The 17,435-nt window shown below is 42.7% G+C and overlaps 2 protein-coding genes across 2 annotated transcripts; one reads left to right on the top strand and one right to left on the bottom strand.

The window, feature by feature from the left end:
• Positions 1 to 65: 65 nt before the first annotated feature.
• LOC138964906 (divergent protein kinase domain 1C-like) lies at positions 66 to 5,639 on the top strand. The gene is made up of 3 exons (XM_070336980.1): positions 66 to 714; positions 1,265 to 2,143; positions 4,601 to 5,639. Exons 1-3 carry the CDS (start codon positions 511 to 513, stop codon positions 4,832 to 4,834), a joined length of 1,317 nt encoding a protein of 438 aa, XP_070193081.1. The 5' UTR covers positions 66 to 510; the 3' UTR covers positions 4,835 to 5,639.
• Positions 5,640 to 6,564: 925 nt separating this feature from the next.
• LOC138964895 (kelch-like protein 9) lies at positions 6,565 to 13,156 on the bottom strand. Its single transcript, XM_070336969.1, has 6 exons — positions 13,059 to 13,156; positions 11,707 to 12,000; positions 11,172 to 11,300; positions 10,433 to 10,666; positions 9,327 to 9,542; positions 6,565 to 9,107 (listed from the first exon to the last, which is right to left on the bottom strand). Exons 2-6 carry the CDS (start codon positions 11,962 to 11,964, stop codon positions 8,103 to 8,105), a joined length of 1,842 nt encoding a protein of 613 aa, XP_070193070.1. The 5' UTR covers positions 11,965 to 12,000; positions 13,059 to 13,156; the 3' UTR covers positions 6,565 to 8,102.
• Positions 13,157 to 17,435: the final 4,279 nt, after the last annotated feature.

Below are 17,435 nucleotides of genomic sequence, written 5' to 3'. Positions count from 1 at the left end.
AAATGGTATAGTTCTTAAATTCAACCTTCTTTGGCTTCTTGTTTACTTCAGCCTGCAATAGTTCGTCTGCTGGCAAAACGGGAGAAAACTGAACGCATATTTCCAGCATCATAAAATGGAAATCGATGACACAAGTTTAGGCATTGTAGGAATGTATTGCGAAAAACTCTGCTGAAACTGGTCTGAAGTGAAACAAGAGATATTGAATTCTCCATGTACGGTTGGAAAGCCTTGATCGATATTGAAACCAGGATGTGAAGTTATATTGGGTGGAACATCATCTGGCTCAGCTTAGTCAATGCTGAATTTGAAATACTACAGTGACACTTTTCACACGGATAAAAGACTTTATGCCTTTCGGATTAGCAGGCCCATCTGCGTAGGTCTTAGTCTAAGTTTTAGTTCAAATGTTAGTGGTAAAACTAACATACAACTGTTGGGTTTAACGTTGACTTCTAAGTCAGTTTCTGTATTCATCCCAATAACTGACAATTGAACAGCAGATGCACTATGCTACGATGGCTCAGACGGCGTATTTGTCAGCGGTGCTTTTTCTTGCTTCGTAGAATTGGAGTTGTGGCATTTTTCTGTGGGTTGGGCACTATCTGCTTGCTTGCATCCATCATCTGTTTAGTCTATACATTTCGGTCTCAGCTCTTTGATTCTCTGATTAAGTGTTCAGACAAGGAGTCCAACATCTACATTGATGATTTTGTGAGTTTTTCTTTAATATTTCTGAACAAAATGCAAATGACTTGTGATGTGCACATGAATGACAGAAGCAGATATAAAGCATGTTTGTGCAAATGAATGACAGAAGCAGATATAAAACATGTTTCTTTGCAACATATGAACAGAAATATAAGCTGATGCATTTTAGGAATCTCTCTGAAGAAACTGTTCATTTTTCTCCCTCTCCTACCACGACATATGATGAAACATGTGCTTGAGTGTGCATCACTGCGGTACTTCTGATTGTAAATCACTGCTTTCAACTGTGCATGTTAAATTATTCAAGTAATCAATTAAAGCATGCTTCTCTTTTAATTAAGCGTTGTTGACTATGAATGTAGATGTAAATGCTTGTATAACTGTGTTTTAATTTTAAATGTGTCAAGCGCAAAGAGCATACTTGTAAAGTTATGATGTTGCGCTATATAAATGCTCATTTATTATTATTATTATTATTATTATCTCTTTACCTACTTAAATCTGTTGAAGAAAAACTACAAAGAGTTGATGAAGTGAGCCTTTTGTTTTTCAGTGCCAGCTCTACAGACAAGGTGAGATCACTGGCTCTTTGTGTCACCCACTGTGCCAGACTGGCCAAGTCAAGTTCAGTGCCTGCACAAACTTCCATGGGGGGAAGCAAGTGCAGATGATGAAGTGTAACGACTTCTGCCAGCAGGGACGGACGATATCCTCAGCGTTGAAGTCCCCAAATCACAACATCTCCCGCATACTCTCTGACCACCCTGGCCTCCTACCTACAGATGCTGAGTCTTCAAATTTCAAAAACTACATGAATGAAGCACTGCGCGAAAGAGTGCGGTTGGAGCTCGGGTTTGATCCAATTCCGCCTGACACAGATGTGCTGAAACTGATGTGGGAGGAGGATTATGAACAATTCCTAGGGACCTCGGAGAACAGGACGGCGGCGTACAGGACCATTATGATGCTTATGGAACAAACCGAGTACTTATTGGGTAAAGTACTTTACGGCAGTGGGGTTGTTCCCCGACTTTACGGTACTTGCGGCCCTCTGTACTTGCAAGAGTCGTGCCCCCCTGGGCTGCTGGACAGGTATATTATATCCGTGGCAAGGACAACACCCGCCCCAGTTTCTTGGCAGCAAGAAGCCAGCACTGGAATCAAGCTGTTGAAGCTGATCAAGCAGCTTGAAGAAGACTTTCCACAGGTGCTGCATAGCTGTGATGTTAAGGGAAGCAACTTTGGGGTGTGTGATGACGGAAGCGTCAGAATCATTGATGCTGATAATTTATTCTTTCACAAACAAATGATGGACATCTTCAATAGGTCTACGTGCAAGACTCACAGTGACTGCAACTTTTTTGATTGCGGTGGTTGGTGTTATGTCGATAGTGGCACATGTTGGAAGGGAATCACGAACAACAACTTGCAGGTAATGGTGACTGCGCATTTCCACACTCTCACGAAAGAAAGAAGGAAAGAAATTAGGAAAGAAACAAAGATAGAAAAAAACTAATAGAATTACATTGACCTTCTCTTATTGTTTATGTGTCCAATCCAGAAGGAAGAAATGACTTTCCCCTATGATCAGGCTGCCTGGTGGTGGAGGTAGGGGAAGGGGTTGTAAAACTGGTCCCCCAAAAAACCCTGAGCCAACAGAAAACAACCATGTGGACTCTATTTTTACATTTAGTCAAGTTTTGACTAAATGTTTTAACAGTGAGGGGGGGAATCGAGACAAGGGTCGTGGTGTGTGTGTGTGTGTGTGTGTGTGTAGAGCGATTCAGAGTAAACTACTGGACCGATCTTTATGAAATTTTTCATGAGAGTTCCTGGGTATGATATCCCCAGACGTTTTTTTCATTTTTTTGATAAATGTCTTTGATGACGTCATATCCGGCATTTTGTAAAAGTTGAGGCGGCACTGTCACACCCTCATTTTTCAATCAAATTGATTGAAATTTTGGCCAAGCAATCTTCGACGAAGGCCGGACTTTGGTATTGCATTTCAGCTTGGAGGCTTAACAATTAAATAATGACTTTGGTCATTAAGAAATCTGAAAATTGTAATTAAATTTTTTTTTCAATAAAACGATCCAAAATTACGTTTATCGTATTCTTCATCGTTTTCTGATTCCAAAAACATATAAATATGTTATATTCGGATTAAAAACAAGCTCTGAAAATTAAAAATATAAAAATTATGATTAAAATTAAATTTTTGAAATCGATTTAAAAACAATTTCATCTTATTCCTTGTTCGTTCCTGATTCAAAAAACATATAGATATGATATGTTTGGATTAAAAACACGTTCAGAATCAGAGAGTTAAAAAAAATAGAGATATAGAAAAGCGTGCTATCCTCCTCAGCGCAACCGCTACCGCGCTTTTCTGGATTGTTGATTTCACTGCCTTTGCCACGAGCGGTGGACAGACGATGCTACGAGTGTACGGTCTTGCGGAAAAAATGCAATGCGTTCAGTTTCATTCTGTGAGCTCGACTGAGCTTGACTAAATGTTGTATTTTCGCTTTACGGGACTTGTTTAATCTTTAGGTTACAGTGGCCTGAATGCCAGTTTTCACGACTTGTACATGTAGTGGGGTTTGGGACTGAGCGCATGGTGGCAGCCATTATTAGTTTTGGCTTTCCCATTTGTTGGGGGGACTCAAACTTCCGGTTCTTGTAGACAAGAATTAAGAAAAGTGTTGTCATAGTCGTGTCAAATGTATTATTATGTCATGTTTCTTTTAGACAAAGAGACATAATCCCTTCTTGTTTTTTACTAAGGTGAAAGTGAGTGGGAATCTGTCGCTGTCTGTGGGGAAATAATAATTGGAAAAGGTGAAATTTGTTTCCTTTGCAGTTTAGGATGTGAGAATTTTATGTGAGGACGTTTCACTGAGGATTTCCTTTTGCAAAGTGAGTGGCTGCCGCTGGGTTATGATGAACAGGGGTTCTGTGTGCTGATCTGTCTTTCAACACAATCCATGTTGTAGTGAAGTTTCCACGTTTTATCGACATGTTATCTAACCGGAAGTTCTGGTTCCCCCCCACAAACCATATGGCCTTCACATTGGGTCTGTTAAATTTGCTGGGCCATGGGGTCCTGCAAGTCGTGAATATTCTCATAGTGCCTATTGGCCAGTCACCTTTTGAGTCACCTAAATTTATCCTCATCAATAGACGTGCCTCGATCACCTACAATTTTCGGTAAAGTGCAAGAGAATCGTGAGCTAGAGGTTCTTAAGGTCAGCTGTTTGAGCGATCTTGCTGATCAAAAGAATCTGGCCAGGTTCAGTCCAGATGAGTCATCATAAGAAAGTATAGGGCGGGGATGTAGCTCAGTCGGTAGCACGCTGGATTTGTATCCAGTTGGCCGCTGTCAGCGCGAGTTCGTCCCCACGTTCGGCGAGAGATTTATTTCTCAGAGTCAACTTTGTGTGCAGACTCTCCTCGGTGTCCGAACACCCCCGTGTGTACACGCAAGCACAAGACCAAGTGCGCACGAAAAAGATCCTGTAATCCATGTCAGAGTTCGGTGGGTTATAGAAACACGAAAATACCCAGCATGCTTCCTCTGAAAACGGCGTATGGCTGCCTAAATGGCCGGGTAAAAAACAGTCATACGCGTAAAATTCCACTCGTTCAAAAAACACGAGTGTACGTGGGAGTTTCAGCCCACGAACGCAGAAGAAGAAGAAGGTAAGAAAGTATCCAAATCCAGTAGTATAGATATTAGCCACGACCTGAAGCTTCCAGTCCCTTTTAAACTTGGCCATTTTCTTCAATGTCTATATTCAGATAGGGCAGCAGATAGTTAGTTTCTGGTATATAAAACTTCTGGCAAAGGCAGGTCCAGTAACCAAGTTTGATATTTTTGTTTCAGACGATGTGTCGTGATGTGCTGAAACATCCCTATATGGGCTTGTTCAACTGGGGAGAAATGTTATCAGACGCACCAGCATCCATAGCTGGAAAACTTAGTGCTGCTGTAGAGGAATGCGTTTCTTCACACACTTCTGAAGAAAACGGGATCCCTGTGAACAAGCCACCATTATCAGTGCTAGCTAAAATTATGCAACTGCTGATGCAAAGCGCGATAGGAGAGGAGGTCTTGTGAGTGACCTTAATCAAGTCCATTTGTGCAATGTCATTGGCAGCTGTCATGATGTTTTGTCTTTTCAAGCCTTACCTCCTTGCTGATTACAAGTCAAGTGTTCAGTTGATGTTAAATTGAAGTGAATTTAACATTAAATTGAAATTAAAGCAGTATTTCCCACAGTGTTAAAGGCTAACACAAATGATGTGTTCAACTTGGAAACGAGCACACATATTTTCAAATCCTTTGATATGAGTTGGTGTTTAACGCAATTTTGGAAAATGAGGTTGTGAAACAAGAGGAGATAAGTATCTCTCAAAGCTTTGACCCACTTATGAAAGAAAAGGCATATAATTTGAACGTTTTAGAAACAAAAGACTTGCAATATTACAGCATTATTATTTGACTTATTCTGACATAGTGTACATGTGTGTTAACCAAGAGAAAAGATGGGCAACACATAATAACCCAATTAAGTCAAACGATAGGTTGAACAAACACATTTATTCTTGACTGTAAGTGAAACTGCATTTCTGTGATCCAAGAAAATATGTATGACACTTCTGCGCACATTCTTGTTTTGTTCATGCTGACATTGAACAACCGTTGAAGATAGGTGGAGAACAGTACTTTTATTGCAGTCCATGAGTGACATCAGGCAGCTGCAGCATTGCCATGGCAGAACTGCCTGCTTAACTTACAGCAAACATGTGTCCTCTCTGCTTGGCTGCTGAGATCCAATCTAAAGTCATTTCGACCAGCAACTTACTATTTCACTGTGCATGCACTGTATTGAGCTATGTAATAAAAAAATCTCTGTCTCTTTTCTGCTCGTTGATAATAATGCTTGTCAATTTAAACTTAAGTTACATTCTATTGTAAGGACCAAGTGCCCTCAACAGGCCTTGTGTGTTCAAGTGTAATCAGACAACTGTTTTTTTAAATCTTTTTTGATATTTCAGATAATGCGTTTTATTCATACATGAAGCATTCCATTATTTAAGAACCTCAATAGACGATTTTTGGAAATAACTTTATCGGGTTTGTATGGGTTGTGAAGAAGTGAACTGTTGCTTTTAAATGCTTTGTGTGTCTTGTCATTTCTTAAGAAAACGACTGAACATCTCGGTGACGCCGTGAATGCTCTCGGTGACTGCTGTTTCACATCCGCTCATTTTGTCTACTTCTCAATGGAAACCAAAACCGTGTGTGTCTGTAAGCTGTTGGCCCACCTGACAGGAGAATTTAGAACAAACTACCCTATCAAGAGCTGATAAATTAATGTGCGGGTGAGAGATCAGTCCGAGAAAGCACGGTTTAGTTTTTTTTCTGTCAATGCAAGTGGGTCAACTGTACTGCTGACATGATTTGGTTATGGTTGATTACGAAGGACTGCTGTCTTGAATATCATTGTGTTACGCTTGCCACTACGCAAGCTGAAAGATGAACAGCATCGAAGGGTTTCTAGCAGACAACCATGTCAGAAACGGCTGTGTGGGTGAGTGGTCTGCCCATAGACCGCTATGTATCGCTTATGCTCTTAAGTAGCGAATGGAGATCTCTGCAGTAAATTCTCCCATTTTGACAGCTAACAGCACTGAAATTTCTCACAGCTGAAACCTTTGATAACCTTCACAGTCACACAAGAATAGTCAGATGGTATTCACATTTAAAAGACAACAGAGAGAGCACAATATGATCTTTAAACAGTAGCTTCAAGAAGCTTGCGTCACAATTGCAAACACCTGGTATGACTGACTTCTGGAATTCTTTTCTTCAAACACTCAGAAACACTCTTCAGAAAGATGCAGGAAAACTAAATCAAATATTGACACTGACATACAGAACACAAAACATCTGATGCAAGTTGTCACATAAAAACAGGAAGTTCATTTTCTAGTCAGGAGTTTAAGGTTACGCCCGCGAGAACACAGTATGACTACTGATGATCATGTTCTTTCTTTATTTGGTGTTTAACGTCGTTTTCAACCACGAAGGTTATATCGCGACGGGGAAAGGGGGGAGATGGGATAGAGCCACTTGTCAATTGTTTCTTGTTCACAAAAGCACTAATCAAAAATTTGCTCCAGGGGCTTGCAACGCAGTACAATGTATTACCTTACTGGGAGAATGCAAGTTTCCAGTACAAAGGACTTAACATTTCTTACATACTGCTTGACTAAAATCTTTACAAAAATTGACTATATTCTATACAAGAAACACTTCACAAGGGTAAAAGGAGAAACAGAATCCGTTAGTCGCCTCTTACGACATGCTGGGGAGCATCGGGTAAATTCTTCCCCCTAACCCTCGGGGGGTTGATGATCATGTAAGATTGAATCATATTACACAGCACATATCCACCGTTCAGCCAGTCTCAAGCTAAGATAATCACCACAGCCAACGCACAAACATGTGCAGCAAATAACAGATCACAAAAGCCAGATAGTTATAGAATATAACACTATAACTAGTTTGGGGGCCATCCTCGGCGTACAAGCTGGTTTCTTCCTCAAAACCATGTTGTCAATACGTACAAACAATGCTCATACTAGGAAGCTTTTTCAACCCACTTATGGCAGATTTGGGGGCTTTTTCAAAGAGAGTCAACTGTTCTGGAATAATAATAATATTAAATGAGCATTTATATAGCGCAACATCATAACTTTACAATTATGCTCTTTGCGCTTGACACATTTAAAATTAAACCACAGTTATACAATGGCAAAAATAGCAAATATCCCCAGCAATATCATGTCTATATCCTAAATCTGAGACTTTTGCAGTTATACATGCATGCTTGCTAAGCATATTCCCTATAATCAGAAGTGTTCCTGTTCTATGAGGTTGCTACATTTGAAACATAGAGGGGTGGGATGCAGAAGCTAACAAAAACATCCAACTTAAAAAAAAATCTCATCTGGTCTTCATGAGCAGTGTTGTCAATCACTGCTTGGTGTAAAATGTCGATGACAAAAGCTTGGTGTAAAACAGAGAGAAAAAAACACCTCCAACAATAAAATCAGAATACTGAATCATTGTAAACTGTTTATAATTACGTTCCATTACAATTTTCATGTAAAAGTTCACAACTTCATTATATTTGATCCATGTCCACAAATTAAACAAAAATACCTAGTGGTGGTTTAAAAAAAAAGGTCAATAAAGAGCACACAACACCCCTCCAGAACTCTGGAAAATGCTTTACCCTAATAGTAAAACATGACCAACATTCATTCATTTTCATTTCATTTGTGTAGTTAATAAAACAGGAGATTTGTTGCGGTGACTAAACATACTGTGGCAAGGTGAGAATGCAGCAAGCCCTTCCGTAAATCCTAGTGGGGAACTTCTCCACCAATCTCAGCTCATCCTTAACGGGTTCAAAGGTCTGCAGGAGGTCAGAGTAGTAATGCTCCCCGTTGATACCGCCCACGATGTAGATCTTGCTGTCCAGCACGCTGGCCCCTGCCTCGCGGATGTTGCACGTGCTCTGACATAGCGTCCACTGGTCGGTCCCGGGGCAGTAGCGCTCGATGGCGATGATGGGGACCGGGAAGCCGTAGCTGTCCTCGATGTTGCCCCCTATCACGTACAGCTTCTCCCCCACCTCCAGCATCACGTGGTTGCAGCGTCCGTTCAGCATGGAGGATCTGTCCTCCCACACGTCCGTCTCTGGGGTGTAGCACACCACGTTGCTGCTGCAGCCAGAAAACCTCTGACCACCCGAGATGTAGATCTTCCCTGAGCACACTGCGCCAGCATGTCCGTAGCACGAGTTGGAGATGGACGCCCGCATCTCCCAGTCGTTTTTAGCGATGGTGAAGCACTCCACCGTGCACATGACCATGTTTTCGTCCTGTCCCCCCACAGCGTACAACTTTCCCTCCAGCGCCACCACCACAAAGTCTTTGCGAGCCTCTGTCATGGAGGTCAGCTCAAACCACGAATCAAAACGTGGGTCATAGCGGAAACAGCGGGCTGTGGCGATTTCATTGTTTTCGGTGCTGTCGTATTTGCCTCCGCAGGCGTACATGAAGTTGTCGACAACAACCACGCTGGGATTGTACAGGGGAATGGTGGCGTCACGCAGAAAGCCCTGGCGCTGGTTGCGGAAGGTATAGTACTCCAGGTTTTGAGCATGGCACATGACTAGGGATTGCAGGTCAGAGCGCACCTGTGTGCGGTCACTCTGCAACAGCGGCTGCTTGCTGGTCACAATGTGATAGTCTTTGGCCTCGGTCAGCAGTGCTGCACACTCAGCAATGTCCTTCATCTCCGCAATACAGCTCACCTGCCACGGAAACATCATACATGGATTACATCAGTGCTCACACACACAAGCATGCACGCACACAAACTGTTCCCTGCCCTCACCTCACTCTACTTAATTTTGAGCTGAGCCAGCAAAATGTCAGTGCATTCAATGTTTTCATACTCAGATTTATGATTCAGGTCTGACCAGTCAAAAGTTTTGATATCCACATAAAAATACATATAATTGATATATTACCTTTTCAACTAGTTCCTCCCCCGATAAAAGGGGAAGACGAACATTGCTCATCAGGTCTGCCACGAACGGTTGTCTTCCTTCTCTGTCATTCTTGATCCATCTCAGCACCAGCTCAAAGAGTCGATACTCAGAGTTGACTCGCAGACTGTTCTCCGCCAACATGCACGCCATCTGTCGAGCTGTCAGCTTGAAATACTGCTCCGAATCTGCAACCACCTGTGACAAAAATTACAGTTATGAGCAACAATTGTCCAGCTGCTATATCCAACTGCCATTAAAAGTGCATTGTAAATTGTCTACACAACGACAGAAAAGGGTCTTGCAAAAAGCCCAGACCAAAAATGTCATCTCAATGAAGTCAAATCATTTGCAACAGTTGAAGAATTTGAACAGCCCCTGACATTATCATGGGTGCAACCTGGAAAATTCCAAAAACCGGCAAAAGTTGGGGTCCAGCTTTTTTAGTATTTAAAATGCCAAAAAAACCCTCTCCTGGAAAAAAAACATCGGCAGCCGATGAAACCAAAAACCGGCTGCCAGCGTGTAGCTGGCAGAGTTGCACCCATGCATTATCACATCCTCTGTCACTTTTAATTTATGATGAGAACACGGACACAGTTGTACACAAAACTGTTGCTACACACACACTGCATTTCACAACAAACAGATAACCATTCGAAACAACAAATAAAAGAAATAAATACAGATAAACCCCCCTTTTAAGGCTCCCTCTCTTTTAACTCATCGTCTCCCAGATACGGATATCCGTACCCACTCATATGGGTCTATCTGACCAGGTACGGATCCGCTCAGACTGTTAGCTTCAGTCGCTTCCTGTAACGTCCATCTAAGGCCTGCATTCCAGCATGTTGATACACCGTCACTACACAGTTACTACAATTCGGAGTGACCTGCTGCAGCACAGCTTGTCTCGGCTAAAATAACTTGGTCAACATAGGTGGCGTAGAAAGTGTTAAGACCCTGTTTTCTCAGGTTTCTTTTCAAAACCTCTGTAAATTTACCCCCATTTTCAGACTGCCTCCTTTTTAAGACCTGATTTTCTCGGATATTTGGAGGTCTTAAAAGGGGGGTTCCACTGTACCAACCTCAAATTTATCCAGGATGAACTGTCTGGCCCTGGAGCTCATGCTGGCGAGGGAGTAGAGCTCAGCCAAGTTGAGGATATCCACACAGTTGTCAACAGTGATGGAAATCTCCAGGTACTTGCTGCACAGCTCCACAGCCACGCTCACCTGAAGGTGCGTTGCCGCCGACAACACCTCCTCCACATTCTCCACTGTTAGCGCCAGCATTCCAGTATATACAAAATCCACCACTACCTGAAATGTCAACACATGCATACAGATTAGTCGTTGTAACATGCTGTACTAGAAGAAAGTTCCATCAGGTATGAACTTGTGATAACACACACACACACTAGAAATAACTCATATTGGACCATACAGTACGGATGATGATGGTCGTGCACAACTTAAACTTTCTTAAGATGGATTCAATGAAAAAGTATACACAACCCACGCCATCCGAACAGGGATAAACACTGTAAAATTCCTTCTTAAATTCTATATGGGTCGTCCATGACCAACATCATCTGGACTGTGTACTTCAAATTACATCATAGTTTATTTAATTTTTTACAAAGATAATCCTTTGAAAAGTGGTCGATGGGAATGCCTAATGGCATTTGAGGATTACAGGAAGTCTCAATCAAAAGCTCCCAATAGTTTCAAAGATACAGACATTTTTCTCAGAAAGAACAGAACAAATAGGAAAATGAAAGAAAAAGGCCAGCAAAGAAAGCATTGGACCTAGAGACTGCTTTACCTTGAGCCCCTCAGAAGTGACACCCTTGAGCTCCACAAACTGTTCTCGACTCTCCTTCATGTTGCCTGTCAGCATCACCCTGAAGTAATCACTGCACGCTGCCATGGCTGCCTTGTGAACTTTGATTTCCTGTCAACAGTGCCAAACACAGAATTTTTTTAAGAATCACTATCATTTCAGCCTAAAGGAGTGCTCTTTCGTGATAGTTCAAACTTTTGTTTCAAAAGAAAACCGAAGAATGAAACTTGCAACACTCGGCAACCTGTGGAAAAAGGGAGGTCGGAAAGCTTCAGAAAGGATGAAGAACTATGTTATGGTCAGGCTAAAGAACTATGTTATGGTCTTAATCTTATCAATATCACAGTATCATACTAGGAGTGTGTGACAAGAGCCTAACTTTGCACGATGCACCTCACTGTACATGTATGCAGAAAACAAGCTTTGGAACCGTAGCTGAGTAAGACTACAACAGAAGTCACATTTTCACAAGGGATTGCACAAACTCATCAAAGTTGGTCAAGTAAAACAGGCTCACCTGTCCATCAGCAAACAGGGAGTAGTCGCACAGGGTGTCATTATTGCGCAGCTCTTGCAGACCCTGCAGCATGCGACAGCAGTGACTCTTAGCGCCCACGTTCTTTGCAGCAGCCACTTCCTCTGCACTGGGCTGTGGTGCGACAGCCTGGCCCTCTACCGGGGCGGTGACTGCAGGTCGGACGGCTTTGTCGCATGTGCTGAACATGAGGTAGGCCGGTGGACAGCGAATGTGAGGCAAGCGTCGTATGGGTGGCATCACTGTCTAACCGGCAGGCAGGAGGTGGGAGGCCGCCTGAGAGTCCGTCACAACAGAAGTATGAAAAGAGTCGTGTAACTAAGTATGCAAAAACAAAAATGGTAGTATTCATTCAGAGTCAAACTTGGCTTTGATTTTCAGATGAACAAGGCCTCATAATACCATCTTTTAATTTTTTTTACACAATCAAACACAATTATAATGTCTTGATGAAAGGTACCCAAGATAGAAAGAATTCTCCCTCTCACCGAGACTAATAGTCTTCCAGTTCCAGGTCGGCTTTTGACAGACATAGTTCACTGTCTATTTAATGAAATCAAAAACGAAAACAGCTATGATGCAGACAACATCATCAATTCTTTTGCATTAGAGTTCACTCTCTTCTAAGGCTTCCGCTTGATCGTGACGTAAGTTCTGACACAAACAGGAAAAAATACAGGTGACAATTAAAGAACTTTGAGCTTCAGGTAGTATTTTTAATACATGTACTGCCATATAATGGCACTAGGTTACACGCAATATGCATCAAAATATGACTGATGCTGATAGGGGAAAGTGATAGCGACGCACGTCCCTGATCACAGCTCTCGTCAGCGCGCCACGCGTCTACAAACGTAGTGCTCGTCAACGCGCTGTGCATTCCGCAATGCTTGCCTAATGTTAAATGGATAGATAGCCTGAGGCATGACTGAAAGCCCTGGATCTAGAGCTTTGTGCACCTTGAACAGTTGAAGTGTCAAGGACAGTAACTTTAAAATCAAGCAATTAGGCCTATACATGTACATTTTCCTCCTTTAGCAAAGGTTGCCCTTTTGAAGTGACTGGTTTTTGTGAGATGAATAGCAAACTTGAATACTATCACTCTAACAATAAGACTGACCTGCCTGCACATCCATGTATAGAAAAGAAATGCCAAAAGAAATACATGTTTTTGACTCAGTGTCAGTGAAGCAGACATTGCTACATAATTGCACACCAACACCGTGGAACTACTCATGCGCGAAGGAAATCCTACAAAGGAAACGTGGGTTTCCCCATTTCTTATCCACTTGCAAAGAGTTTCATTAGGTTGTAAACAAGGAACATCTACTCACAACAGTGTAAAGCAGGAAGTCGTCGATTCGTCTGAGGAGCATCGTACCAAAACGACAACTTCCAAAATTAGACCTCACAAGTTGGCGTTTGTCGTAAAAGGAAAAGCGTCTGCACTGACTGAAATATTCACATCAACATTATGTATCATTAGCCAGCGAATCAGACCAGAATGATGACATCTGAAGTTAATTAGCTTATAAAGACACACAAAATGAACAGAAAGCTATGTTCTCATGTTTGCGACAATACCCATAAAGAGTTGCTTCCCTTGGACCATGGAGCTCGTCTGCACACTGTCACTGACAAACTCCTCACATAATTTGCCGGTGTAACACAACATTTTTACTCCAGGAAAAATTTACTCCGGAGTAAATATTTCGTACGAAATTCTTACTCCGAGTACACTTTTCGTACGAGAAAAGAACTCCCCAAGGCACGAAAAAATTACTCTCTCCACGACATTTTTACTCCCCATTTGTTTTACTTCCAGAAAAAATCTTGTGTAGGCCTACGCAAAAATGGGATGCGGGTGAAGGGATAATGCCAATAAGTGATCTCGCGCACACGAATGTCGCGCTACCCTCCTTCCACCCCTTCCGCCACCAAGACTAACAGGGGACAAGGGAGTAAAAATTTCGTACACCTGGCATGGGAAGTTAAATTGCTCGTGTTGGGGTGAAGTAATTTATTCGTTATTTATTCGTCAGGAGAGTAACATTTGTGTACGAAATGTTAACTCGGAACTCACCTGTCGTGGGGAGTAATTTTCTCGTGTAATGGGGGAGTGCTTTTTTCGTAAAGGGAGTAACATTTTCGTACGAAATTTTTACTCCGGAGTAAACATCTCGTGGGAGTAATTTTCTCGTGTTACACCGGGACGTGTTAAAATGAGAAGAATAAGAGAAAAGGCATTTCTGCTTCATAAAAAACAACAACACACAAACAACAAGAACAAACAAACAAAAACACAACAATAATCCGTCGCTACCTCACCGGCCACGACGCCTGTGTCAAGCTGGTTGTCTCCCTCATCTTCAGTCGGTCTGCCGACTACTGCAACTCCCTTCTGGCTGGCCTCCCCGCCTCATCCACTCATGGCCTACAACGAGTCCAGAACGCTGCTGCCAGGCTGACGTTGAGGAAGACGAAGCGAGACCACATCACCCCCCTACTTCGCTCCTTGCACTGGCTCCCTGTCAACACCCGTATCTCCTACAAACTGTCCACTCTCGTCTACAAGTGTCTCAACGACTGCTCCCGAGTACCTTCAATCCTCCCTGGACCTGTACACCCAGCCCTCCGACCGTCCCCTTCGTTCTGCTGCTGACCCACTCCGCCTTCACATCCCTCGCTCGAAACTCGCATCTGCTGGTCAGCGTGCATTCCCCTCCGCGGGCCCCTCCGTCTGGAACTCCCTGCCGCTTGAGCTGCGCCAGAGCCCCTCTCTTGACGCGTTCAAGAGTAGGTTGAAGACTCAGTTCTTCCCGTAGCTGGCTGCGACTTTCATGTTCGACGTGATGTGTTGTGCCCCAAAAGACATTCTTGTGCTGTGCTCTGTGAGAGGTGTTTTCTTTGTGTTTAATATTATTTTGTTTGGGCCTAGCTATTGATGTGTACATTATTGTTAAAAATGTTTGTTGTATGTTTATCAGGGTTTGCTAGTGTGTGATAGGGTTCGTGTCCGTCTGTAGATGTTGGTTTCTTTGTTAGTCCTGTGTTGACAACTCTTCGACAAGCGCTAAGAACTGTACCCACGGAATACGCGCTAAGCTTCATATTGATTGATTGATAGAATATCCGAATATAATATTTTAGTGTAGATGTTCCGTTCAGTACTGACATGATTATCTTCTCAAACTGATAGCTTTAATTCGTTTGCAGAACCAGCCGGGCATGTATACACACCTGATCCCAATTTCTCATAATTATCATTTCCCCCGCATATAGTGCATAACTCAGCAATAATAAAAATGCCAAAATATGAAAGTTAGTCGAATCTTTTACATAGGCTATTCAGTCAGTTTACTATTCCGAGTTCTCACATGCACAGATGCATCCCCAGGCTTTGATGGGCTTTCAACCGTGGCACGCTTCAGGCGTCTAACTCTATCCATTAATACAATTACCAAGTTTCATTGGTTTTCTTGCAAGGAGTCGAACACTGCAATTTTGCGATCAATCATATTTTTGTTTATCATTGTGCTGGTAGGTTAGCATGAATGAGACGAAAAAAAGCCGAATTAAGCGAGGCAGAATCAGTTAATCGATCGGCAGGTCAGTCCCGCACATGAACCGACTAATTACGCCAAACGCCAACATGGGTAAGGAATTTTACCGTCCACATGTTAGTGTTGTGTGTGTGACGGTGTGTGTGTGTGTGTGTGTGTGTTAGTTAAATGGGCACCCACTAACTCCGGACCTGGCAGTAGAGAAAGAATGGTAACTGCTACAAGAACACAGGGGCGGAGCAGTTAAGCGGCCAGACGGTGGGGGGTTGGAACCTGGGGTCCAGGGGTCGGTAGACCCCTGGCGGGGTACAGGGGCGAAGCACTCCTGAAGCTGAAGAAATTTAGCTATTTCGTAAACAATTTGTGGCTTATCCTTCATTTTAAACATGATGAACTGGTGTCAGAAGCCACTCATTATGTCTTTTAAAGTTAGTATTACATTTTTTTTGGGGGGGGGGGGGGGAAGCCGGGGGGGGGGGGGGGGGGTCCGGAACCCCGGTAACACCCCACCCCCCTAATCCGCCCCTGGAACAGAAAGACAAAAGCAGCAGCATAGCTGGTTCTTGGACAGAAAGGGGATTTTGCCGTTGTTGTTGAATTCATTTCGCACATTGACATACCGGTGTCAGTAAGTAGGGGAAAGGCTCCTAATATGGACCACCTCCTGTTTTGACAAACTAACGGCGCTAGAGCGCTCAAAACAATTTCATTCGCTTTATTCACCCTCTCTGGATGAGTTGCACATGTCAAAACAGTTGCAGAAACACAAACCTCAAAACCAGCGTTCACTCTAAATTTGCCGCCTAAAACGGACTCGTTTCTGTCCACAGCCAAAGCTTTCATAACACAAAAATGGCTATATATGACAGCTAAGGCAGTATTTGTTACATTTTAACAGTGTGTACCCCGAGTTTCTACTGCAAACAAAAAATAATAGAAAAACCTCAAAGTATGTGTGAGTCCCCTAATATGGACCACCTTTAACAAATCGAAGAAAATAAAAACTAAAGGCAATTTTAATTAATTCATTAAGAAGCTTGCTGAAAATAATTTATAACTAGCCCTCGAGATTTAAAAAAAATATAACAAATAGTCTTTCTTTTGTGGAAGTTGATAATTTCACTTATTTTCACTCTGTTTTTGATAAGCTTCTTCAGTTTCCTGGTGTGCTTCAAATAATGCTCTCATCAACCCGAAACAGCTAAATCTAAAGCATATTTGAATTAGTCTGACTTGCACACTAAGTTGTATCATGTTATTTTGAAGTATAGGGGGCTTTTTACGGTGATTCGTGAAGGCCGCTTCACTGGTCCATATTGGGCGCACAGGCTCCTAATATGGACCATTTGTGATTTTTTTCTGTATCTAATTTTTGCTGAAGGTCTATCAAAGCTATTTCACTCTAATTAGGCCTAACTGTTCAACTAAGAGAGAAGGACTACCAACCACAAAATGAAACTTCTTCGCAAGAAAACAAGCTAGTTATCGGCAATAAACAAAAATGGTCCATATTAGGGGCCCTTCCCCTTCTTGATTGTGAAACCGAAGATCTAGTTCTCCGCTATGACGTCAGAGAGCAGAGAGTGACCAAACTGGTATGTCAGGGCCCGTGTACAAGAGTGTGGTGACGGAGCTGGAGGACTAACTACACTCTGCGCTGTCTGCGTCGGTGGACTCCCCAAGGCAGTGAGGACTTTGTCGTGGAGAGGGAGAGGGCTACAAACGACTTACGGGAGACTTTGACCGCTGTAAATAAGACTGTATCTGGGCTGATCATCGGAGCCAACATTACTCTGCATATCTTAAACAGTTTCCGACAGTGACAAGCAAACAAACGATTGTGGTTTACCAAGATCGTGAATCGCGCTAACATGATTCGTAGATATTGTCTTCGGTTCAAATATTTTGAAAAGCGTATGTACTTCAATCCCCAACTCCCACCTTCTTGCTAAAGGCCGATGGCCTACAGCAAATAAACCATTCGTATTCGTATTCGTATAGGTGTCACTAAGGAACACATTCCCGCTCCGCAAAGTAAGCAGCCGGCTTGTACGAATCATTATGGTGTGTGTACAAGCGGAAAGATGTTCTTCAGTGTCATATGTATAAGCTTGGAAAGCCGTGAGTTCCATAAGAACCAATGCGCTT

The sequence above is a fragment of the Littorina saxatilis genome, linkage group LG1 (genome assembly GCF_037325665.1).
Source record: "Littorina saxatilis isolate snail1 linkage group LG1, US_GU_Lsax_2.0, whole genome shotgun sequence".
Lineage (NCBI taxonomy): Eukaryota > Metazoa > Mollusca > Gastropoda > Littorinimorpha > Littorinidae > Littorina > Littorina saxatilis.
The sequence above is the reverse complement of the archived record's forward strand: the minus strand, read 5'-3'. Positions and strand labels throughout refer to the sequence as shown.